This window comes from Tachypleus tridentatus, chromosome 7 (genome assembly GCF_004210375.1).
Source record: "Tachypleus tridentatus isolate NWPU-2018 chromosome 7, ASM421037v1, whole genome shotgun sequence".
Taxonomy (NCBI): domain Eukaryota; kingdom Metazoa; phylum Arthropoda; class Merostomata; order Xiphosura; family Limulidae; genus Tachypleus; species Tachypleus tridentatus.
In genome coordinates this window covers 125,874,231-125,901,956 of record NC_134831.1, presented here as the reverse complement: position 1 = coordinate 125,901,956, position 27,726 = coordinate 125,874,231, and the positions used below count along the sequence as shown (strand labels likewise).

Genomic DNA, 27,726 nt, shown 5'->3' with positions numbered 1-27,726 from the left:
TGAAAGATAAAAATATAGCATTTGGTGAATCTCGGATGTAAGTCTACTATACTTATTATTAATAGTGTTACATAGTAAATAATGCTAAAGTGAAAGGTTTTATATTTATCCAAACTTGCATGATTATGTATATTAATTTGAATCAAGTTGTGAACTTTTCATAACTAGCTGGAGCACCCTTCCATTGAATGGGTGCAATAAAAACTTGTTTGTAACAAAGGATCAGAAATTGTTCTTTAGTTTTTTGATAACTTAATAAACATTATGATGTAATAACATTTCATAAAGGTACCAATACTGAGAAGAAAGACATACTGATTTCAAGGACACTAACAATAGTGGTCACATAGTTCAATCTGATGCTGAGGGATATACAACATTGGTAGTTTTTTTTTTTTTAAATTACACAATGGGGACATTTCCCCATTACCTTCCCCATGTCACCTTGTATTACTGTGTCAAGTTTGATGCTAATTGGACAAGAAATGTTGAAATGTATAAGGAACACACACACACACACACACACACACACACACACACACACACACACACACACACACACACACACACACACACACACACACAGATTTATTTATATACATAACAATACTGAAAAGAAAGGCATAATGTTTTCAAGAATGTTAACTATTGTGGATACATGGCTCATTCTAATGTTAAGTGAAATACAACATTGAAAATTTTTCTGAAATTAGATGAGTTTCTAACCCATCATGACCTTCCTCGTATCATCCTGGATCACTGTGTAAAGTTTGGTTATTGATCAAGAAATGTGGAAATGCGTAAGGAACAAATGCATACACACACGTTGATGATTCTTTTCTATGGATGTAAAGAAAAAACATCAAGGTTCAGAAATTTAACCAGGGACAAAAATAACAAACAAATTATCCTAAATGTTTTTGAAAGGTAGCCCTTTCTCCATCAGGGAAATAGAATAAATTGTCAGGACTCCAAGTTTTATGTTGAAACCCTCAGTGTTTAAACACTAATGGTCCTGGCATCCCGAAGAAAAACAACTATGAACATCCTACTGGCTAAGACCAGTTTTCACATATAATTATAAGATTTTCTTGACAGTTTCTCTACAAACTTTCAAGTTCTCTAACTTTTTTTAGCTCCTTTTGCCCTAATGTTCGGTACAAGTGGCTCTTCATAACAAGTTTCTTAGCTGGAGGACTGGAATCTTTCTTTGTGACAGCGCCTTTACCATTGGATTTGCACTGAAATGATTTCATAATTAGGATTTTGTGTTTTCATTAAGTATCTGTGTGCCTTATCCAAAGTGGTTCGATTTGTTTCTTTGTTCTTTAGATAAGCAACAAATGATACTGTACATAGATTACTTGTAAATAATATTACCCTTTTATTGTGATTGAGACAAAGTTGTATTGGTAATTGTGCAAGAATCAGGAGCTCCTTTACCTAAAATAAACATAGTTATTTCTCTAAAGTCATATGTACTTGTTGATTAGATGGGTATAAGCCAGTCTTTAGGATTATATTAAACTGGTATGTATCACTGTTCTGTCTGTAATTACTTGAGTATTTACACCAAGTGGAAATACAACACTATTGAATTATTATTATTATTATTGAATTTTTCTATAACTGATTTCTAACAATAAAGTGAAGTACTGAGACAGTCCACAAATTATTTTTGAATGTTATTTATAGTTTAATAAGTTGTTGTGTTTTTTTTTTCCATCAGTGAGTGTAGTCATTGTTTGAATAACATGTTTAAATGTAGAATCATGTTAGGATTCATCACTGAATTTTTTTTTAAAGGTTGTGCAAATTCTAGTTTTTATATTTCATAGGTGTCATCAATATCTTTTAGATACCAGAGGCTGCCTTACTACCTCCATAACTATCACAAACCACTAAAATGCACATACCAGAGGCTGTCTCGCCACCTCCACAACTGTCACAAACCACTAAAATGCACATACCAGAGGCTGTCTCACCACCTCCATAACTGTCACAAACCACTAAAAATGCACATATCAGAGGCTGTCTCACCACCTCCATAACTGTCACAAACCACTAAAAATGCACATATCAGAGGGTGTCTCACCACCTCCATAACTGTCACAAACCACTAAAAATGCACATATCAGAGGCTGTCTCATCACCTCCATAACTGTCACAAACCACTAAAATGCACATATAATGAAAAAAATATTACAACTTTTCATATGAGTATTCCATCAGTTTTTATTTGTTTTTGTTAAATATCACAGAGATACACTGCCATAAAATATTTTTCATGCAACTAGGAATCTAATAAACTTACTTTACTAATGTTCAGGAATTTTAAATTTGCAAAGACATGCCATAAACATAATTTAGAAGTCAATAATTCATTTTTCTTAATCTAAACGTTATGAATTAATAAACAAATTTGAATCCCAGTGCAACATAAGATTCACTGCTTATGGCTGAGCTTACTGGTGTTAAGGGATGGCATGTGTCACTTGTAATTCTGAATAAGACCCAGAATAACATTAGATTTCTTATGGCTTAGTCTGTATAAGATATGCACAGTGTTTTAGCCATCTTTTACATCTCTTCAAAATATGAAGGGTTTTAATAAAACAAGTGTTTTAAATCTCTGATGTACTGAATAATTCAGAAAAGTAAGTTAGCATTATTGATTATATGTATTCTTCAAAACTATATATATAAATATAGGTCCACTGTAGCGAGTAAAAGATAGATAAATGTATCACGCACATTATAAAATATAATTATGTTGTTTGTATGCTAATAGATTTTAGATAAAACAACTTCTTTATATAATATGTGAACATTATTCAGGTCGAGAATTGTAATTGACATGAAAAGTGAATTATTTGTAATGGTGTCAATTTAATCTAAAATTTATGTGCTCCTTATATGCTGTATACTTAGCGTTTAAATACTTTGATATTTCTAAATTGGTAAGTTGGTTTATTGAACATACATGGCAATGTATAATGGCTACTTTTTTTTGAGATGACTAAGATTTATAAATCAATAGATATAGAGAAGTTACACATACAGCTTAATGAAACGAAATGCTAATTTGTAAGTTGCCTTCCACCTTTCTTGGTAAAGCAACATGTGGATTTAATAAATAATCAAGTTTATTTTTCAGCAAACTTGTTAATTAATAATATTAGTGGAGATTATAACCTGAAAAATTTATTTGTGAGCTTCCTATTTAACAGAGGTGAAAGGGCCATGATCAATGAAATATATTACACGTATGTGTGTAATTTCTATATATTACGCATATAATTTATCTTAAACTGCAAAGTTGCAATTGGCGTACGTACTTTCCAAGATCAGTGCCAGTAGATGGATTAAACATTAAAACCTTTCGGATGAAATCAAGCATTACATTATCATGAATGAAGGCAGACACGTGTATAACAGTGCAGTGAGTTGTTTAGCTCGTGCGAACAACGTAAATATATAAATTCTTGAATTCTCAATCGTTTTCTCCATTTTCATTCAACACGCAAGGCTATGTACTTTAAAAAACCTGGTTTTATTTATTGACATCTATCAAGATTACAGCACCATCCATATATCAACAAGTATTACCTCCAAATGAGGTAAACTTGTATGTTAAAACAGATTGCTTATATTTACGGACTCCACCCAGATTAGAGCAGACCCCTTAAATCAGTACCTCATGTTTCCAGATGGGGCCAAGTTTTATGTTTAAAAATATTGATGTTTACTGACGTCCGCCAAGATTACAACGCCGTCCTTAATTCAGTACTTCCTATCTCCAAATGAAGTTATATTAGAAGGAAAAATAACAAGTGTTTGAATGGTCTTCTCGCACATTTTAATATATAACTTAGTTTCCTATACGATTCTCTTATACATACCTATTATTGTATGTGTAAGAGGAAGACAATACTTGCACGTTGTCTTTTATCTCGTCTGCTTTTATAATAGAGGAATAGTTAAATAATATATGTAAACTTTTATGCTTGTCAACTAACCTTTATTAGTGATAACTACTTGTCGAATATCCTAAAGTGTCTGGTTGTAAATATTTATGGTCACACTATACAGATGTCTTAGCGTTTCTCGATCTTTTAGATTCCAGAGGCTGGCTCACCGCCTCCATAACTATCGCGAACCAGTAAAATGCACATATAATGAAAAAAACATTTACGACTTTCACATGAATATTCCATCAGTTTTTATTTGTTAAATATCACAGAGATACACTGCCATAAAATATTTTTCATTGCAGAATGTTTCCCTGGTAAACATTTCTTAAATTACGGATATGGTTTTAATAACTGTTGGAACGGGAGATAAAATACAAGAAACATTTCGAATGAAGTTATTACCACGTTTTCTTTCTTGTAAAAGTAATCAACATTTTCTGTATTTTTACAAAGAACAAAGACTAATATAAGGATAAGGACTCGTTATACTTTTATTATCGTACTTTCTGTTATTTTATCCCTTCTTTGCTTTCTATGTATTCACTTTTCTAGGTAAAGTTAAAATGAGTTCACAGAAGTGTTTAAGTGTATATTTTTCGTTTGAAACATTATAAGAAATTGTCTTTAGACACTACCTCGCAGTTTAATGTGTCGTATTAGGGTCATTGACTGTTAGATATGGGAACATCACATGGAAGAGAACCGAGAAAATACATCTGATGTGTCAGTGGTTTTGCTACCGTTGTTTTATGGAAAGTTTTATATAGTATTAGTTTAGTTGAAATAGTTTTAGTATGAAATAAATTTAATACGGGGTCCTTTAGTTGTAGGTTGGAAGTGGGCCTTAAAGATTACCATTTCAGCTCTTTTTACAGGTTGTAACTGTGTATAACTTCCATAATGCCTCTTTTAGTAAAAATGTGTAACACTGTGACGTTTTGTGTTGCACTTAGTTGACTTTCACGCTTGCTGATATAATACTGTAATGCCTCTTTCAGTCAAATGTGTAACACAAGGTACAACTTCCATGTGTTTAAACTAAACCACCTTCATGAACTTAGGTGTAGATTAATAACTTCTTAAGCTAATATAGAAAGTCGCGTCTATTCTGTCAGTTCTTCATGAGGTACCCGTTATTTCTAGGTAGAAATTTTGTGTACAGTTATTGTGTCTCTACCACCAGATTTGTATACCAAACCTACATATAATGAGGTGCAAGGTTACAAATTCTTACTTGTATATCAACAAAATCTATATACAACAATCATACAAGTTACTGACTGTTACTTTCAATTTACAGTAAAATATCTCGATTCCAACATTTATTTATTTTCCTTGGCATAGTTTAAGTTCCAGACACCAGGAATTTAACAGATACAAATCCATTAATTAACCCTGGCATGACATTTAAATAACTGCCTGCGATCATCAGAATATGCGAAGGTTTAAATGTAGTTTTGCAAACTACATTTAAAGTTCACGCTTTACCGACACATTGTTATGTAACGTTTTAGTTATGTTAACGATTCTATTGTAACTAAAGTGGACCTGCTGATAAATAGTTGCACAATGAAAACAATTATAAGTGTTAAAAGCAACTAAACTCGTTATTTTTTATATTTTATGACTAGATTTTTTATAGATTTTTATTATCCTTTAACGACGAAAAACATTGATTGTAAGCAATAATGCGATTTCTCTACAACAATCTTCAAGTAGGCGTAGTACAGCTTTCATACGCTACATAATATTAGTGTGACGCTAATAAGACGTGTTTTGTGTAAGTGTGGTTTTACATCTCACTTTTACACATTTATGTTGATTCCATATTGACACAAATGCATGTTGGATTTACAGAACCGCGTTTTACACAACTTGGACTTTCAAAGTGCTACACTGTAAAAAGGGTAGACTATTTTCTGTAAAGGCTGGGCTTGACAACAGCCTCCAAGTAAGGCAGCAGTAAGTCTATGGATTTCCAACGCTAAACTCTAGGGTTCGATATCTCCTGTGGACACAGTAGATAACCTGATGTGGCTTTGCTACAACACACACACACACACACACACACACACACACACACACACACACACACACACACTTAACAGCTGCAAGGCTATTCGACTGATATATGAATAATTACACTATGTAACAAAATTTTTCTTTTTCTTGTTCCTGGAGAGAAAGTGTTATTTTTCAATTGCTTATGTCTAAAGTAAATGGAAAATATCTATTTTTCTCTTCAAACTTTGCTTTTGTGACCTGGGAGCGTATAACGAAAACATGATGGGACACTGTATTTAGGGACTGATACGTGAAAGTGATTTACGTTACAGTAACAAATCTCGAAAAACTACTCACTTCTAAACATTTTTGTATAACTTTAGTATAAATACATGTAAATCTTGATTCATATGTTGTTTTATTCAGACCTTTTGTAAATGAAAATGTGCAAATTTGCCAGTTTTTACATAGAAAACAGGTTAATTTTTAAATTTCATTATCCAGGTCACAAAAGCAAAGTTTGAAGGGAACAATGGCCATTTTCTGTACTTTTACAACATGAGTAATTAAGAAATAACACGTACTATCCAGGAACAAAATTTGTCACATAGTGTTATTTTATCGCACTGATTATGAAAACTAGTTTCTCTTCAGTAGGACAATAAAGGAAAAGATAATAAGGTTTCTGAAGCCCAGAACTCCCGAACAAGGAATATTAAACAAATCAATTTGTAAGTCATAAAGTTTTATATATGGGTAGAATGAACGCAGAAAACATACGTTTCGAATCATTACCATTGGATTATTTTTACGCGTGTCTGTTGGGACTTATTTTAACTGTCACCGTTTATTAGCTTGGTAAATAAAAGGTCTTGGTTTTATTTAATATCAAGCAATTACTCCATGTAGTCGAACAAACGTATTCATCAGTACATCACTTGGTTCATCTGTTATTTAAATTTCGGTATTGCTAGATATGTAACATAATTACTAGGCATTGATATTAAGAATTATATACTATATTGATAAAGCCTACCTCATGGTTTCATTGTATGTGTATCATAACAGCGGTAATAAATGTAATAATTCAATTTCAGTGAGCCCCCCCCCCCAATGGCACAGTGGTACGTCTGCGGACTTGCATACTAAAAACCGGGTTTCGATACCCGTGGTGGGTAGAGCACAGATAGCCCATTGAATAGCTTTGTGCTTAATTTTAAACAAACAAACAAACAAAACAATTTCAGTGTTTCGCTAAATAACGACCCCCAGCGGCACAGCGCCATGTCTGCGAACTCTCACTGCTAGAAACCGGCAGAGCACAGATAGCCCATTGTGCAGAGTTTTGTTTAATTACAAATAATCAATCAGTTTCCAACTAATACAAATAGATACTTAAGTTCTTGGCTGGATATTCTATGATGATAATTACCCGTAACTTATATATTCAGTGTTTAAATATTATATATGTATACGTGTGTGTGTATACACGCATATATTACATCCTCTTTTAATAAAGAAGTGATGAATAATAATAATAATCAGTAATTCAAACCAGTATTTCTTAAATTTTTTTCAAGAAAAAATAAGACTTGAGCGTCCTTGTGTGATTTAAACAAATCGATCTCTGTCACTGGTGAGGAATCTTCGTTTCCCAGTTCCCACCATAAAGGTAAATTAGGCCATAATGCTATTCATGCACAACTGCATGAAAAATGATTTATGAAAGCTATTTTTACAGAGGAGATGACTTTTTCTTGCGATAATAAATATGTATCTAAATAAATTTACTTATATATGAAGGAATTTCACACATTTTTTATGGTTTGTGGAATATAACAGTTTCTCATGACACACTATTTTTTTAAAATCGAAATACATGGCTTGTGGCCCCCGCTGGTACAGCTGTAAGTCTACGGATTAATAACGCTAAAATCAGGGGTTCGATTCACCTCGGTAGACTCAGCAGATAACCCGATGTAAAGTCGCGCTACACACGTTGCGCTTGTGGGTGTGATATCAAAGTTGTGGCTACATACTGTTGTTTCATTGCAATAACCCAGTGGGTGTTGTTGATGAACTGTAATCCATATAATATATCATTTTAAAATTAGAGATGATCAATGTGGACAAACAAACAAGAATTCGAAATAGGCAGTTAATTGACTCACTTTTGAAGTGTGATAAATGAAGTTAGAAATATAGAAGAGACGTTAAGTCATAATGTATTAGTTAATCCTATTCTACTTACCTATTTATATATTAATCAATTATTACTTTGTATTAATTTAATCATGAGAGGGAAAATTATTTGCAAAGATCATTAGAGAATAAACAAGGATTATCAGCGCCATCTGTTGCTGTAATAATAACTGAGACAACTGTGCAACGTTATCATTATTTGGACTTTTTGAGTTAGTAACAAAACAAACAATATATAACGTAATGTCACACACACACACGCGCGCGCGTTAATAAAGGTTAAAAGGTGACTTTTATTTGACAATTCTAGACAAATATGGAGTAGTCTGTGTGAAAAGAGCACACGAAGCTATTACAGTAAGTAAAAAGTTATTTTTTATGAATTTCGTAAATTATCCAGAGCCACAATTAAAATGAATTTATCACACCCTCATATCTCGTTGTAAACAAAACTTAGTGTTAATAACTGCCTTGGGCTCGACATGGCAAGATGTTAAGACCCACGACTCGAAATCTGAGGGTTGCGGGTTCGAATCCCCGTCACACTAAACATGTTCGCCCTTTCAGTCGTGGGAGCGTTATAATGTGACGGTCAATCCCACTTTTCGTTGGTAAAAAGAGTAGCTCAAGAGTTGGTGGTGGGTGGTGATGACTTGCTGCCTTCCCTCTAGTCTTACACTGCTAAATTAGGGACGGCTAGCACAGATAGCCCTCTTGTAGCTTGGCGCGAAGTTCAACAAACGAAGCAAACCACAAATAAACTGTTTTATTAATTAGCGTGTTTCGGAGTAATTTAAGTCACATTCTGATTCAGTGCCAGAACAGTTTTTGCTTCTGGTAGCCAAATGACTTTTAGGTTTGTTCATTGTGTTAACTTTGATATTTTTCTTTCTCACTTTTTATGCTAGGACTAGTATTTTTGGATATATCGTAAAGAATCAGATGTACTACAAATACTTTGTATGATAACCTTTATGGTAATATATAATGACGTTTTTGTTATCGAACGTTTGCAAATAAAAGTAATTTTTCACAGGTGAGTTAAAACGTTAAAGTACATTTTACGTTGATCAGCAAACTTGTAGATTGGCGTAATAAATAATGCATACAATGTGTGGTTTACTGTTTTTAATGTAATAATATGTAGTTAAAACTGAATGCATAGTTACATCAGAATTTCTGGTACAGAACCGTTGTAAATGAATGATATTAATTAATGTGAAACATTGTTTGAATATTAATTAATAATTCAGTTTTGTTTTTTTTAATAATATGTTTTCTGCTATAGTATCGTCATGTCTCAGGTATATATTTTCAACTTAATACTGTGTAATACAAGTTCATGAGCTTTCGCTAAGCCATGCTAGTGTATATACTTTCCGGATTTGCAGGTCGTTTTTTGAAAACAGAAATGACTAGTAATAACCTCTAATTTGTGTAACGCAAACCTAAGAACTTAATATCTTCGTATGCCCAAGTTTAATTGTCAGTTAGCGACCAATAGGACCAAACAAGTCTGTTTATTAATTATCTCTGTATTATTAGCCATTGATTACTGATCAGTTTGCCCTATCTTTCGGGTGTTAGGTTTCTGTTTTCAGAGATGTTTCAGAATTTTCGCACTAAGCTATTCTCGCAACCTTCTCGCAACCGTCTAATTCTGAACCGATAGAGGAAAGGCAACTTGTGAAGAGCACCAGCCCCAAACTCGTGAGTACTTGTTTCTTCAGCCACGGAACACAAACCACATTCATTTGGATGCTTTAATTACTACAACATGCACGAACCACAGAAGAGGACTAGAGGGAACCGAGGTATTAGATCCTTGGTTTCCTTATTAGACAGACTAGTGAGCTGTCCATCAACTTGCTCGGGTAGATGTTTTTTATTTACGTCCGTTTGTGCATGAAGACAACCAGTTTCTGAAAAAGCAGTACAGTTTAATCTAATATAGTGAGACGTTTGTCTAGGGCTCAGTGATAAATGTTTGAAAACCTGGTGTGAGGTCTGTCTATAAAAAAACAACAACTGGAGAAACAAACGATTTAGAATACGTAATTGGGATCATGCGAAATATTTTTATTGTGTCTTTAAACTTGGAGGTCAGCCAGTGTGTTTTTTTTTTTTTTTTAATTTCGCACAAAGCTACAAGAGGGCAATCTGCGCTAGCCGTCTCTAATTTTGCAGTGTAAGACTAGAGGGAAGGCAACTAGTCATCACCAACCACCGCCAACTCTTGGGCTACTCTTTTACCAACGAATAGTGGGATTGACCGTCACATTTTATAACGCCCCCACGGCGAGCATGTTTGGTGCGACCGGGATTCGAATCCACGACCCTCGGATTACGAGTTGAACGCCTTAACACACTTGGCCATGCCGGACCACTAGGTCAGTGAGACCAAAGATAAAGTTTTATTTCTGAGTTCATTTCTACTATGATGTATTAAATACAAAATCGAAGACTTCATGCTTTAGTGCACTATATATATGCAAAGAACTTCCAGCTTTTATGTTTGAAATCTAGAAATGAGGAAAAATACTTTTTATTAATACTCTTCGCAGACTGTATGGAAAGCCTTCTATATCTTTAAATCGCAAAGGTCTAATTTTCGTATGAGAAAATTTCAATTTTAAAACGGAAATTGTTTTCCTGAGTTCAGGTAGGAAAAAAACAGGCTGTATTATGTATCCATATTGGTACAAATATATGATATATTTAATATTATCAGCTCACTCCAAGTTTGAAAACCAATATACACAGTAAGTGTTTTTAATATAAAAAGTCATGTTTCTAATTGAACTTCAGTTTTTTTTGCTGTCGTTTCCCGTTTCTACTTCAAGTGATGAACTGTCACTCATCATTCAATCTTCTATATTTAGTCAGAATCGGTACCTCACTAATTAGAAATTTATAAAAATTACCATAGAATATTGTGAAAAAACGTTTAAAACTAAACGAACTAATTTTTGATAGAAGAATCGTAAACAACAGTGAAGAAATGATATAGTAACTGGACCAAATTTAGTTTCAAAATGTTCCTTCAGCCTCATTTGACGAAGTAAAATGTTCGGTTTGATATTAATGATAAATATGAAACTAATACGTAGCTCATGTGATTTGCCACTTGAAAACTAACAGTGTGTAGTTATTAAAACATTTGTTACAGCTAGATAAAGAATTGTCCCCTGGTGGGACAGCGGTAAGTTTACGGAATTACAACGCTAAACTTTGGGATTCGATACCTGGCAGTGGTGTCAACAGATAGTCCAATATTGTTTTACTTTAAAACATACAAAGATAAATAGTTACACGAAAATGCTCCATATAAAACTTGTGAAAAGTTAGTTTTAGAAATTTTGTGTCAATGTTAATTCATAATTCAGTCTTGTTGGTTTTAATAACGCACGTTTTCCCCTTGGTATCTTCATATCTCAGTAAATACACATCTTCAGTTTAATGCTGCGTTGTAGTAATTCAAGAGTCTTCACTAAACTACAAGAGTGAAGACGTAACGACTTTTACCAAAGATATTTCCTGGTCAACTGATGTCAGCACAAATATTGATAAGCGCATGGTGTGGTAAACGAGGTGGGTTAATTTGTTTTAAATACTGAAACATTTATAAAAGGAAATATTAAATTTGATGGATTCTAAAACGTATGTCTGTAAATGATGGTACGTGATACATCTGATAACAGCACTCGCTCTGGTAACTATCTGTTGTAGTTAAATATCCGTATTTATTTATGAAACAATATTAGTGTTTCTCTTATGTTTTGCTGTTTATTTATATTTAAGTTTATCAGATATGTTTAATTAATGAATATCTGTGTTAACACGTCCCTCGGGAGCCAAGGGTTGTCTTTACAGTTTAACATAAAAGTATGTTCGATCCGGAGATTCCCAGAGAGGGTTCTTTTGGACGTATCTTTTCGAGACAAGTTTTCGTTTGTTAACTAACAAATTTTAAAGTTAAATATATTATCTTCAAGTCTCTATACTAGCTAATAGTAAGATCTACCTGCTTGTAGTAAATTCAGTGTTTATCAATAAAGTCACGTTCTCAGCATCATTTAATTAAACAATTGTCAATTGTCAACCCTTTATGCTTCTGTTATCACTTTCTTATAATTATCTTTCAACTAAGATAGGACGATTTCATTTGCGATTTGTTAGGGAAGATCGAAGCATCACGATAGTCAGCAGTAGGATGAGTAGACAGGAACACTTTGAAAGCATCTACAGACATAATATTGTACTCAACTTGCTTCATAGTATGTATCGCGGTGGTTCTAAACGGTTCCTGAATACCTTCTGAATAACCATTGGCCAACCATGTCCAAATAATTTTAGTTCAAATTAAGAAACAACCGATTGGATAGTTTTTTGTTTCTTTCCTTCAAAAATAACCCCTATTTGCTTGTGAGGGGCCTATTAAAAAGACTGATGGCTAGTCTTCTTGGACGGATTGCTGTTAAATAAAGACTTTGGTTACTTAACACATCTTCACTTATTATGAATGGTCGTAATAATCTTACAATGCAAGCTTAATGTCTATAGCTATTCGAGCATTGTTTTGTTTCAAATATAAAAACTGCTACTGTTCTGTATAAAGGATTTTAAACTACATACTTGTGTTTTACGAAAGTTAGTGTTTTCAATCAAATATAAACTAATAGTTATGGTAAAATAATTAGTAAGTTATGAAATCGGTATTATCCAGAGTTCGAACAATCGTTCCTCAGTGCCAACCATCTGCTTACCAGTAGCAAAGCAGTATGTCTGCGGGCTCAAGCCACTAAAAATCGGGTTTCGATACCCGTGGTGGATAGAGCACAGATATTTCATTGTATAACTGTGTTTAATTCTAAACAAGCAATGACAAAACCTATTTTCATTACAGCCCCAAATGTATGTGAATTTTTCTCTTAATAAATTCACTCTGGCTGTATTTGTTTTTGTTTTTTGAATTTCGCGCAAAGCTACTGGAGGGCTATCTGCGCCTCTGGCTATATACATTTTGTAAGTCAATATAAGTTTGTTTGTTTCTTAATTTCGCGCTAAGCTACTCGAGGGCTATCTGCGCTAGCCGTCCCTAATTTAGAAGTGTAAGACTAGAGGGAAGGCAACTAGTCATCACCACCCACCGCTAACTCTTGAGCTACTCTTTTACCAGCGAATAGTGGGATTGAATGTAACATTATAACGCCCCCACGGCTTAACACGCTTGGCCATGCCGGGCCTAAGTCCATATAAAGCAATATCTATACACCTTATTAATTATTTCACTGAAACGGAAAGCATCACCTATAAAATAACGTACAAGATCACTTTAAGTACCAAAATTTTGCTATGTTGAAGCACTGATGTCACCTGTCACTAACCTGTATTAAACAAATATATCCTCTGATTTTTCAGAATATTTTTGTTTCAATGGGAGAGAAAAAGTAACACAAGACGGTTTTCATTAGTGCTATTCCAATATGGCAGGTGCAATCAAGTTTAATTTATAAGAACAAAAAATGTTTAAGAAAGGAGCATATTTATCTATAACTGACTGTAAAACAGCGGCTTTGAAATAACTTTTCACCAACTAGAATTCAGTCTTTTTTATAAAAAAACAAACAAACCTCCCTGTTTGTGCAACTGAGCCCTTTTTTGAAACGTTGTCGATGTCATGTTTGTTATTATATTAATAACAATGTGAAAAGTACAGACAACACGACATGAGGTATTCTACTTTGGATTCGTTAGTATTCTGTATAACGTGCCTTAATGAACCAGAATAATGTTGAAGAGCCAGCTAGCCATGGTTATGGTTAATTGTACTTTATAAGAATGATGTTGTATATTCAGTGCTTTGTATCTGGTTTTAACGCTATCGATCGTGCTATTACCGGACACTACGAATTTTCATTGTAACAAGGTTCTGTAAAGGATGGAAAAGTCTGACTTGTGGTACACTTCTAGGCATACTTTCAAGAGACCTTTCTCAGTGCTTAGACGTAGGTTTCCAAGGCCATTTTTAAGCCATATAATGACATAAAACTTCATTGGAGCTGCATCAGAAGACATGTTAGTTTGTGGTCGAATGGATTTTCCCTGATTCTACTTTCTTCGTTATGAAAAAAGTCGTTGATTTCGAGGGGTGGCTAAGTTCTTGTGAATATATAAATCTTTCCCAACATCACGTCTTTGTTTACCTTGTTACCTGTGCCAGGAGGTATGTTCAGACGCCATTTCACTGAAATGGCTTTTGTTTTCAGGTTGAAGGGCTATCTTTTGTAACTACGTTTTAACTTTTTAAGCGAAGACGTTGTTCCAAATTGGGTTGGAGGTAATTTCGGACCCCGTTACTATACTAAGCGCTGTGGTTAGTCAGTGTGTATGAGAATACATGTATAAAATGTTCATTTTCATGTGCTTATATGAAAGAAGCGTAAAATAATTCATTCATCATTACCTAATGAGACATCAGCATCTCTATGTGCGTGAAATTGATTCTACTCATTTGAGATTGATCACCCTGGTATATCTCAGACGTATACTATCAAGTATTGTAACCTCCTAATCTTGACTCACTTGCACTAATGAAACGGTTAGGAATATATCAGTAAGTCCTACTAATTCCCACCTCTATTAAATTTTTCACATACTTGATACACTAAAGTTTTCAAGAATAGCTTGGAGGTATTTAACCCTCTTTGTCTTGATAAAGGTAAACTTAATTACATTCACTTATGACATTCAAACCGCTAGTTTGTTGTTTCTTTTCCTAATCTTTTTATTGATTAACTACAGGATGAGTTTTACTGTTTCGAGAATCCATTCCGATTCTTATAGACCATTTCCTTTTGTATTTGGTTGTTAGTAGGACAAAAATATCGATACTGGCTTCATCAAAACAAACTGATATAAATGCTTGTGTCAAGTGCACATCCAAATAATTTTGAAAACAGATGTAATAAAAAAGATCCAGTTCTGTATGTACTAAAAACATTTTCCATTCTGATGAGCATTTCTAAGATTTTTGTTGTGTTGCATGTGATACAGTTAATTCGACAACCTCGCAGTTGAGTTAATTGTGTCAAACATGTTTTAACAGATTATCGTGACTTAAATAATTGTCACTGCTCTTAGAATTTTCTTATGGAATTTTAAAATATTATGTATATATGGCGTAGTTCACGATTTGTTTCATTCTATCTTAAAACAGTATTATATAGAGTACACGAATTTTTAGCATCATTCATTCATATAGGCTACACGTTTTTATCGAGTTGGTGCATTGTACGTTTTATATCGTTATTTCAGGTTTCTGTGCTCAGCCTGTCTCACGGTGGGACAGCGATAAATTCACAGACTTAAGACGCTAAAATTCAAGGTTCGATTCCCTTTGGTGCTTACAACTGATAGCTCAATGTGGCTTTGCTGTAAAACAAACAAATTCAAGTCCTTTTAAATAGGAATAAGAGAAAGTGCCTTTTTAATGTGAAAGCTAACTATTACTTGATGAACTATAAAAAAAAAAAAAAGAGGAAAAACAAATATTAATGTAAATATGTTTAATTTTGTTTGGATAAGATATATGTGGGTCGTTGTAAAAGCATTGAAAATAATAAAATATTATGCCTGGGAAAGACAACAGCGGCTTTTGGTTAGGAAATGTACCATGCTATCTTTCCTATTATAGTGAGACATCAAAAAGGCGGTGTTGTTGGAGGCACGTGCTCCCTAAAACACCTTCTAAAAACCATTTTCTAATTATTTCTTCGTGCATTATTATTATTATTACTAGCAGCAATACCTACACTACAGGCAAATATAACCACTAGTGCCTCCAAAAGGCTATTGATTCTGAGGCCTTTTCTGTAATTGTGTAACAGTTCTACAACAACTTGCTTGACATTCAACAATAATCACTATTTACGAGAAAAATAATTTGATCGAAATTTCAGTTTAAAAGTGAGCTATCATCACAGAGTAGATTTCATTGAAGTATTTCTTCACAGACACAGTTGTCAGTGAAGGTACTGTGTTTTTCTGTTATAATTCTCACGAGATTTCCATCAAAGAAAAATGAATTATTTTGCTTTTGGTTGTTGTTTTTTTTAATTAAAACTTACTCATTTTTGTAATTTGTATTGGTTAAATCTGAAACAAAATCTTTTATGGAAATTTAAGTTGTATTTATTGCTCAGCTATAAAAGTGTTTACTTAAAATATTACCAGTTATTATTGATGAAGACCGGAAGGGTAGTTTTCCGATATCCGAGTTTTGGACATGTATATCACAAGTTTTATTGTAATATTTTAGTTTCCCATGCCAAGGGAAGATTGTATTAACGTATTTCTTCAGTTAAGCTCGGTAGATTATGACTTAGAATACTTTTGGTTTTCTCTAAGTATGTAAGATCTACGTAAAGAATGAGACTTATACATTGTATTATTACTTTTTTACAAAGTAGAATTTAAAGCTTTATATTTTAAAATTATATCCTGAACGTTGCAGACGAAATTATTCCTTGGAGAAAGTTGATCGAAAATTTTCGTTTATTATCTATTTCTCCGTGCGTTAAGTCAACTGTGTTGTTTCATGAACAATGCAGTAAAATTGGGGAACCGGTTACTCACCATGCCGGTACCATTCACGAGTTGTTATGACATTTGTACCACACCATTACGTTGTCTGTTGGAAAAGTGTCATTCCCGTAAGCCACATTGATCATGAAAAAAGTTTCATTATAATAAATCGAGTCGCTGTGAAGACAGTGAAAACGATTCATGAATGTCATTTTTCTTTTAAATCTGTTATAAAATGACCAAGACATTGATATAAAACATTAAAACAAAAGCTCATCAGTTAGTTTGAAGACGGACGAATTCAGTTTGTTTGTAAGTAAGCACAACGCTACGCAGTGGATTGTCTGTGTTCTGCCCTCCACAAGTATCGAAACTCGATTTCTAGCGTTTAAGTCTGAAGACATACCGTTGTGCCACTGAGGGAGCAATCTCAGAGTATCATAGACTGAAGTGCGTACCAAAACTAACTCTTCAGTAACTTCTGATAGCACAAGAAACTACAACTTATTTGAACATTTTCTACCAATTTTCACCTCAAAACTAGTTCTTTATTCATAGTGTATACTGGTGAGCGTGAAATATGGCAGAAAAAAATCGCCAACCATTCAACAATAGGACACTTACGACTGCTGCACTTATGGTGATATTAATCGTATGTTCCCAAGACAAAGATCTTGTTAATACGGCAAATAATAGTCAGCGCATGATTTTCTTGTTGTATGACCACAGTAACACCGGTATAATTTTATAAAAGGTATGTTTGTATGTAGCCTACAATTTGGAATGTTCTGAATTTTTAGATGAAACATTTATGGAAAGTAACTAGAATTTTAAACTTTTCTTACAAAATTTGGATGAATTAAAACTATGAATTAATTAGTATTGTAAAAATATGTACAGCAGATAGCCCAATGTAGCTTTGCTGTAAGAAAACACACATCTTTGTGTGTGTGTGTGTATCTTTACTGTAGCTGATTCTTCCCAGGTGGCAATATAGAATATACGATACGTGAGGATATAACGTAGCTTCGTATTGTCACGCGGACATTTTCAACTATACTTATGGTTGGCATAACTTTGTTTTCACTGAAAAACGTGTTCCAACAATTATCACGTTGCTTAAACCCTACAACCATATCTGATTTGTGTGCAAATAACCAGTTAAGTGATAAAACGGATATTTTTATTATTAGGATAGACATTTTAATCTGAGGCATAGCAAAATTTTTCGCTGTTTGAATATTTAGAGGGTTGACATTGTTTTTAATAAGAACAGATTCATCCCTGGTAGGAGAGATTAATGGTTCCCTTGAAGCTATTTGTGCATTTAATGCCCGTACTGATGATGTAAGAGTTACGTCAGTAGAATTGAATCTTTAGTTCAAGTGACGTCAGTGAACACGCCTTTATAAATTCTTTTCGTTGTTACAAATCATTTCTTTCGCCATTACAGTAGCACTTTGTTATAAACGGAAATGTTGCTTTCGCTAAGCTTTTCACTTTTCTTATTAGAAGCAGTGCAAACATTACATTATGTAACAAAATGTTTACTTTTCTTGTTCCTGGACAGAAAGTAAATGGAAAAGACCTATTTTTCTCTTCAAACTTTGCTTTTGTGACCTGGGAGCGTATAATGAAAACATGATGGGACACTGTATTTAAAGACTGATACGTGAAAGTGATTTACATTACAGTCGCAAATCTCAAAAAAACTACTCGCTTCCTAACATTTTTGTATAACTTTAGTATAAATACATGTAAATCTTGATTCATATGTTGTTTTATTCAGACCTTATGTAAATGAAAATGTGTAAATTTACCCGTTTTTACATAGAAAATAGGTTAATTTCTAAATTTCATTATCCAGGTCACAAAAGTAAATTTTGAAGGGAATAATGGCCATTTTCTGTACTTTCACAACACAAGCAATTAAGAAATAACATATTATCCAGGAACACTGTGTTACATAGTGTTATGTATCATAGTACTACAGAAGATGTATGTTACGTTTTTGCACACTGAATTTCTTCCTTTCGACTGATTTATGTTAAGTTGCTCGCACATTAATTATGTTGTGTTTTTTTGTGGGGTAAAAATGAAAGTTTTGTTGTATGTCAATAGTAAGTAATTTATATGTTGTTTCATTAAATATGTACATGAAACAAATAACACCAGTCTACAAGTAAATTTCTATTTGAAGACTTGTTGTATTTTTAGCCACTACTTCATAAGATTACAGAAAACTCATTTTGTTTTTATCCATCATGTCACTGTAGCTTTTAAAGTTAGGCAATCATTGTTTGGACCAATATGCTCGTATAAGCTCGGTTACACCTCATTCTATGAAGTAGAGAGCCGTATTTCTCTTCTTCTAAAACAGTAACAATAATAACAACGTGAAGTTATTTCCAGATAAAATATAATGATTGTAACCGGATCACTTGTAGAGATTTGAAGGTATTATACATGATGATTTTTGACCAACTGTCTGGATGTATAAAGATTCCTTGCTTCGTATGTGAGTGAAAGCTGATCATTAGAAAAAGGAATGGTCGTAAAGAATATTATCAACGCACCTATTGTGACACCTGAAAAAGTGTTTATCACCATAAGACTTTAACGTGGGACGAATGTGTGTAGACTTTGGATACAGGTGGCAACCACATCAAATACATTTTTGACCAATCCTTTTCTCTAAGTGAAAAGAAACTAAAAGCTTTGATGTTGAATAGCCCTTAAATGTGAAAACTAATGAAAGATGACAATTTTTTGATTCAGTATCAAACGTGGAGAAAAAGGTTCAAAATTGTCGTTGAAAACTTTCCCGGAAACCGTAAAGCCAAAGACCATAGAATAATTGTTAGCCACGTGTTGAAATGCTATGAAATAATTGTTTGCATTTCCCTCACGCAATGGAATATTTTCCTGAAAGCTTTGGAGCAGTTAGCAAAGAAAAGGCGAAACGTTCCATTAAGACATAAACATAGAAAAATAACAAGAAGAAAGTTTTTAACACTTTTATTGATAAGCAGAGAACAACGTTTCGACCTTCCTAGGTCATCTTCAGGTTAACAAAGGTGTTAACTTTGTTCTCTGCTCATCAATAAAAGTGTTAATATCCATACCAGCCGTTCTGAGATACATTTTTATTTCAAATGGGTTTCTCGTCATCAAGAAGGACAAGGAAGTTGTCGCTGTCTTTCACAGTTTGTAGTGCATACTAGAAGAGTTTACACGTTTCGATTAAAAGTTTAGAAACGTCATCTTTACATTCTAGATATGTATCAAGTGTATTTTATTTCATTTTATATATTACAACCAACTTTTCGTCTTTACGCCCTCCTTAAAGTTGTGTATATATATTAACTCCGAGGAAGCCGCATAGGCGAAACATTGGTTAAAATATTAAAAAAATAACATAAATTGCATATGTAAATATATGTCTGGAGTATAAAGGTCGTCTTCTTTTCTAAACTCAATATTAAGTAAGTTGAAATGTCATTGTGTTCGCTGAATAATGTTAGTTTTAATTAAGAGAGATATTTCTGTAAAGACATCTTAAAAGAGGAAATTAACCCTAATTTTATAATGTAAATAGATAAAGAAATGTAACCTAAATTATTTTTTCTATGAATTTTATTGGGTTGCTGTCCGTTTATTCATATTTCAATAAAGTTATTTTGGTGTGAAATTGAAAGTTTTTGTTTCTGAGTGATGTTTATATCATGCATATGAAATAAGGAAGTTTCATTATTGATGTTGTGAGTAAATTCGATGTGACGACAAAACACTGCCACCAGGTTTGGAATCAGCACCTATAAACTGTGTTGCTTCACATATTTTCAAACAAACAATATAATTTTTTTTCTACATTTGTACATTGGTAAATTATTGCTTGTAAAGTCACGAATCTACCTACGTTTCATGACCTGTTTAAAATTAAAACACATTTAGAAAAAATAACTTCATTTTAAGCCTTTATATTAAAATAAAAATCGAATTAAATGAATTGTTTATTTTTAAATTTCGCGCAATGAGGGCTACCTGCGCTAGCCATCCCTAATTTAGCAGTGTAAGACCAGAGGGAAGGCAACTAGTCATCACCACCCACTGCCAACTCTTGGGCTGCTCTTTTACCAACGAATAGTGGGATTGAACGTCACATTATAACGCCCCCACTGCTGAAATGGTAAGTATGTTTTATGTGACGGGGATTCGAACCCGCGACCCTCAGATTACAAATCGAAAACCCTAATTAAATGAGGGAAAAAATAGTTTTAGTTCAGTTTTGGTCTGTAAGTTAAACTTAGCAAGTTTCATACTTCATTGTTTTATTACTGTTAAATATTCTTTATTGTATGTATTCTCATTCACCATTTCTATTACAGCAACAACCAGTTTTATCCATGTCTATATTAATTTTTACTGTCTGAAATTTAAAAGTGTTATGTTAATATTAATTTCGGAGTACATGTGAAGTAACACTGTTTGCAGAATAATAAAGAAAACGTGAAATAAAAGTACAGTTCAGGTTTGGAAAGTTTTATTTTTCGTTGTATATTATAAATAGAAAAATGAATTATAATACTTCATATAATTTTTTGCGGTTTATTTACTGAAAAGTATACCCCACGGTCAGTATTAATACAGGTGCAGTTAGTGAAAATGTTTGTTGATGTTTCACATTGAATATTGTATGTTTTGTCAGTGAGTGTCAGAACTAATTCTACAGTATTCTATCATTCACACTTTCTTAGTGACTGAGGTATAAACATTGTACGTTCCCAAGTTACAAGTTCTAACATTTGATCAGGTGGTTAAGGCACTCGACTCGTAATCCGAGGGTCGCGGGTTCGAATCTCCGTCACACCAAACATGCTCGCCCTTTCAGCCGTGGGGGAGTTATAATGTGACGGTCAATCCCACTATCCGTTGGTAAAAGAGTAGCCCAAGAGTTGGCGGTGGGTGGTGATGACTAGCTGCCTTCCCTCTAATCTTACACTGCTAAATTAGGGACGGCTAGCACAGATAGCCCTCGAGTGGCTTTGTGCGAAATTCAAAAAACAAACAAATCATAACCTGGACAAAGGACGGATAATTCAGCTTGTTACTTAGTTTTTGAAACGGCTAATGGTAGCATAGTAGTTTCACTTAGATACAACGTTTCTTAAGCTATTACTTTCAACTAGTAACTGTTTCACAAATTACTTACCTGCAAGGGGGCAGAAGGCCGTCTGGAGGTGTTGCCTATTTTAACCACTCCAACCAATATACAGTAGTATTTTGTCTGTTAGTCAGTATGCACTAAAATGACGTCACATAAAAACTTGTACTGTCATATTGTCAGTGAAACGCGCGCATGCAATGAATTATGATAATTATGCATTCTGTAGGCAACAACACAGCATAACATATGAACTTTTTTTAAAAAAGCAAGAAATAAATGTTACTAATAATTTTAGTTTCATTTACTCTTGAAACTGAACACTTTCGAGGACACTGCGGTAGAACATCTAGTGCCCTCTTTATTAAAAAGGAAACAGTATGATTACTAGTAATCATTGTATAGTTAAACCTGTTATTGTGCACTTTATCATTCATACTTAACAAAATACATAATAAGGATATACATGTTTTTAAATGTTCATTCATGACTACGGGAAGAAATGATGAATAAACATACTGTATTATTAAACATTTCCTCTTTTTTAATACTTCCGACAGAGACTAATGCCATGTAGTACGGGAACATGTATGTTGTTAAGTATAAAATTTCAAACGTAAGCAGTTTTCATAGTTCCCTGATTGGACGCAGAGCGGCGCTCAAGTAAATTATCTTGTTTGTTTTTGAATTTCCGCGCAAAGCTACACGAGGGCTATCTGCGCTAGCCATCCCTAATTTAGTAGTGTAAGACAAGAGAGAAGGCAGCTAGTCATCACCACCCACCGCCAACTCTTGGTCTACTCTTTTACCAACGAATGGTGGGATTGACCTTAAAATTATAACGCTCCCACGACTGAAAGGGCAAGCATGTTTTGGCACGACGGGGACTCGAACCTCTGACCTCGGATTACGAGTCGAGTGTCTAAACACGTGGGCATGTCGGACCGCAGGTGAAAATACGTCAAACAAAACACAAAGCAGAAAAGTTACATTCAATATAAAGGGTTGAATTTATTCACCGTAACTTTCATTTTGTGAATTATTATTGTACGTCGTCATTTCAGATATTATTGATTCATTTTGCAAATTGTAATTATATTTATTCTAAACTAGGACTGTTCTTATTGTTAAATATTGTTTGTAAGCCTCATAATTAAAGTATACTCAAATATTCAGGTAAGTTGTACAGATAATTTTTGTATCCAGTTTCAGTTTGTGTGCGTATTATTAGTCTTTAATTTTTTATGTTTTAATCTTATACACTTCGTCCATGTAATTAGTTTACGTATTTCACGAACAGTAAGTTTGTGTTGCATATTATTTTATAAGAAATCATTGAAAATTTCAGTACTTCGATGATTAATAACTTTCCATCATGCTTGGTTACATGTACAAACAGATGACTTTGGATGAAATGCGAGATTTTGACCGAGTTATTCTGGCTCGTTGTGTCTTCAAAGATTGCTCAGCCTTAGTACATAGAAGAAGCTTAGTTACTCAAGTTGTGACAAATAGAATTTGTAATTCTTATGGTGTATATTGGTAAAGTATGAAAATTTAATTTCACGATATTAATTGCAATGTTGTGTCGCATACCAATACTTTTAATCTCACTTTAATACTAACTCTTCAGGGCCGGCATAGCCAGTTGGTTAGGGCGTTCGACTCGTAATCTGAGGGTCGTGGGTTCGAGTCCCCGTCGCGCCGAACATGCTCGCCCTTTCAGCCGTGGGGGCTCTATAATGTTACATTCAATCCCACTATTCGTTGGTGAAAGAGTAGCCCAAGAGTTGGCGGTGGGTTGTGATGATTAGCTACCCTCCATCTAGTCTTTCATGGCTAAGTTACGGAAGACTAGCGCAGATAACCTTCGTGTAGCTTTAGGTAAAATTCAAAATGAAACGAACTTTTTGAGGACCGTCACATAAACCTAATTGTAGAATAATATCTGTAGTATATGAGGTGAATAATATTTCTGGCGAGAAGAAGTCTGCTGAGAACTTGACCCCCCCCAGGCCCACCAACAACTGTATACCTATCCAGAACAGATTGAGGAGTCGATTTATTCATAGAGAACTGTTGGTGAGAGAAGTAGAAGTTAGGGATTTGGTGAACATATACATCAGTTATTCTGTTTATAATTCATGATGATCGTTAACCTTTTCACTACCAGATAAATGAACTACATAATAATGTTTTAATCTAACAGTAAATGTTCGATTTTATCTTTTAGCGACGTATACATACTTCGAACAATGTTGTAATAATTGAAAATCGTATGAAATCTGCCAAAATTCTTAACTTAGTTTCAAATATGTGTTTTATTAAACAAGGTAACCAGAAACTATTAGCGTTTATTTCGTCGTGAACGTGTGTAACATTAGAGCGCGTATTCTACATGTTCGCCATTTCGTAAATTACACAACAGCACAGTGTCTCAGAGTCAAACTGAAGTGTTACAAAAAATTTACTGATAGCATAATATCTAAATATCCGGTATTTCAAGTTGTTATCTATATACCATTTACATGAATGTGTTTAAGTAGTTCACCAAGGACGTGTAACATGAGTTTACGCGTGAACAGAAGTAATTTTATACTATTTACACTGTATCCAAACGTGTAAGATCATCTTCCTCAAGGTTTCTTTTGTTATATGCCTGTAAGTGTATTGAAATGCGTGAAAGTATATATTATAAACTTTAATGCAACATAGTTTTTATTCCTGTATTAAAGTAACGTCATGCTAGCGCGACAGCTAATAGCCTTGGAAATATATTTTTTATACTTACGTCAGCAATATTTCAAGGTGTAGTGCGTTCGAATCTTAATACGTCCACATAAGTGCCGATAAGTGCGCGCTCTTGCGAATATTTAAAGTATTGCAATTAAGATGAAAATATCTCTAGAAACTATTCGTCAGTTAATGAATAAAAAAATATGATGAACGTGCTTGGAAACGCATTTTGTGCTGTTTATTACATGGACGATCAATATGGATGTGGTAGCGAATCACTTTCCTTGTGCCAAGCAGGAATACCTATGCAGTGTCACGAAGAAAAACAAAATCTGTCTGAGATTTCGTGTTCGTTGTTTCTTAGAAATCTTGACAAATATAATACTACTTCAAGATCATGATGCCATTTCAGTTTTCAATCATCTGAAAGATATATTTCCACATATATAGCTAAGATTTACCAATCATCGTTCGAGTAAACAAGTAATTTATTACTATCTTTTACTCCTCTTTATAATCTCCTAAAGTGACACATCACTAAGAACGAACCTGGTTTTAATTGCCAGGGTGTTTGTATTGGTACGTGTAACACTTGTGTGTATCGTCACTTATAATATCTGTACATGACGTAAAAGTTACAGACTTTGACCTGCGCCGTAACGAGACATATTATCTTAATAATCTCACTATTATTCTTTCAACGAGGCAAATATAATTCGCAGAATTCCACTGGATTGTACGTAACTATTGTTGAAGTGATATAAGTCTACTTGTTTTGAGTCTGAAGACATGAAAATCATTTTTCGAGCAATTTTGGACTCGTGTAAGAACATTCCCAGTAGCGAGGGGTTATCACCTTAAGACCCCCTGAAAAATCAACTATAGAAACACCTTCAGTTCTCAGCATTAACCCGGAATATCCGTTGTCTGTCAATACTCGACTTCGACAGTGTAAAAAGTTGCGTATTATTTTGGTTTCGTGTGTATCAAAGTATCGTGATTTTTACTGGTTTACCCCTGCATATAAATTGCGTACAATATGATGAAATTTTTCAAAAAGAAGAAAAACTACGAACTTGCTATTGGCAATGCTAGTGAAAAACCTGACCAGTATAATGCTGTTCGGTCCTCCATCTTGGAAAGCCCACACAAGGAAGATAGTGAGTAGCCCATATCCTGGTGTGTGTGTGAAGTTTTGGGTAAAATGTACTGTGTAAAATGTTTGTTAGGTGTACGTGTGTGTGTCGTCGTACTCACCGTGTGTGAAGTCTTTATGTTAGGTGTGCGTGTGTGTGTCGTCGTACTCACCGTGCGTGAAGTCTTTATGTGAGGTGTGTGTGTGTGTGTGTGTCGTCGTACTCACCGTGCGTGAAGTCTTTATGTGAGGTGTACGTGTGTATGTCGTCGTACTCGCCGTGCGTGAAGTCTTTATGTGAGGTGTGCGTGTGTGTGTCGTCGTACTCAGCGTGTGTGAAGTCTTAGTGAGGTGTGCGTGTGTGTGTCGTCGTACTCACCGTGCGTGAAGTCTTTATGTGAGGTGTGCGTGTGTGTGTCGTCGTACTCACCGTGCGTGAAGTCTTAGTGAGGTGTGCGTGTGTGTGTCGTCGTACTCACCGTGCGTGAAGTCTTAGTGAGGTGTGTGTGTGTGTGTCGTCGTACTCACCGTGCGTGAAGTCTTTATGTGAGGTGTGTGTGTGTGTGTCGTCGTACTCGCCGTGCGTGAAGTCTTTATGTGAGGTGTGTGTGTGTGTGTCGTCGTACTCGCCGTGCGTGAAGTCTTTATGTGAGGTGTGCGTGTGTGTGTCGTCGTACTCGCCGTGCGTGAAGTCTTTATGTGAGGTGTGCGTGCGTGTGTGTCGTCGTACTCACCGTGCGTGAAGTCTTAGTGAGGTGTGTGTGTGTGTCGTCGTACTCACCGTGTGTGAAGTCTTTATGTTAGGTGTGTGTGTGTGTGTGTGTGTGTGTGTGTCGTCGTACTCACCGTGCGTGAAGTCTATGTAAGGTGTGCGTGTGTGTGTCGTCGTACTCACCGTGCGTGAAGTCTTTATGTGAGGTGTGCGTGTGTGTGTCGTCGTACTCGCCGTGCGTGAAGTCTTTATGTGAGGGTGTGCGTGTGTGTGTCGTCGTACTCACCGTGCGTGAAGTCTTTATGTGAGGTGTGCGTGTGTGTGTCGTCGTACTCACCGTGCGTGAAGTCTTTATGTGAGGTGTGCGTGTGTGTGTCGTCGTACTCACCGTGCGTGAAGTCTTAGTGAGGTGTGTGTGTGTGTCGTCGTACTCACCGTGTGTGAAGTCTTTATGTTAGGTGTGGTGTGTGTGGTGTGTCGTCGTACTCACCGTGCGTGAAGTCTTTATGTAAGGTGTGCGTGTGTGTGTCGTCGTACTCACCGTGCGTGAAGTCTTTATGTGAGGTGTGCGTGTGTGTGTCGTCGTATTTACCGTGCGTGAAGTCTTTATGTGAGGTGTGCGTGTGTGTGTCGTCGTCGTACTCACCGTGCGTGAAGTCTTTATGTGAGGTGTGCGTGTGTGTGTCGTCGTACTCACCGTGCGTGAAGTCTTTATGTGAGGTGTGCGTGTGTGTGTCGTCGTACTCACCGTGCGTGAAGTCTTTATGTTAGGTGTGCGTGTGTGTGTCGTCGTACTCACCGTGCGTGAAGTCTTTATGTTAGGTGTACGTGTGTCGTCGTACTCGCCGTGTGTGAAGTCTTTATGTTAGGTGTGTGTGTGTGTGTGTGTGTCGTCGTACTCACCGTGTGTGAAGTCTTAGTGAGGTGTGTGTGTGTGTGTGTGTCGTCGTACTCACCGTGCGTGAAGTCTTAGTGAGGTGTGTGTGTGTGTGTGTGTGTCGTCGTACTCACCGTGCGTGAAGTCTTAGTGAGGTGTGTGTGTGTGTGTGTGTGTGTGTCGTCGTACTCACCGTGCGTGAAGTCTTTATGTGAGGTGTGCGTGTGTGTGTCGTCGTACTCACCGTGCGTGAAGTCTTAGTGAGGTGTGTGTGTGTCGTCGTACTCACCGTGCGTGAAGTCTTAGTGAGTGTGTGTGTGTGTGGTGTGTGTGTCG

General features: G+C 35.0%; 1 protein-coding gene across 4 annotated transcripts in view; it reads left to right on the top strand.

Annotated features, from left to right (window-relative positions):
- LOC143256533 (cAMP-dependent protein kinase type II regulatory subunit-like) overlaps window positions 1–27,726 on the top strand; it is an 80,776-nt gene that overhangs the window by 16,008 nt on the left and 37,042 nt on the right. The window contains exon 1 of one of the 4 annotated variants that reach the window (XM_076513883.1): window positions 24,746–25,826. The exons of the other annotated variants lie outside the window; for them this stretch is intronic. Coding sequence (XP_076369998.1) covers window positions 25,706–25,826 — 121 coding nt within the window. The 5' untranslated portion in view covers window positions 24,746–25,705. Of the gene's footprint in view, window positions 1–24,745; window positions 25,827–27,726 lie in introns of those variants that run through there. 4 annotated transcript variants of the gene reach the window in all.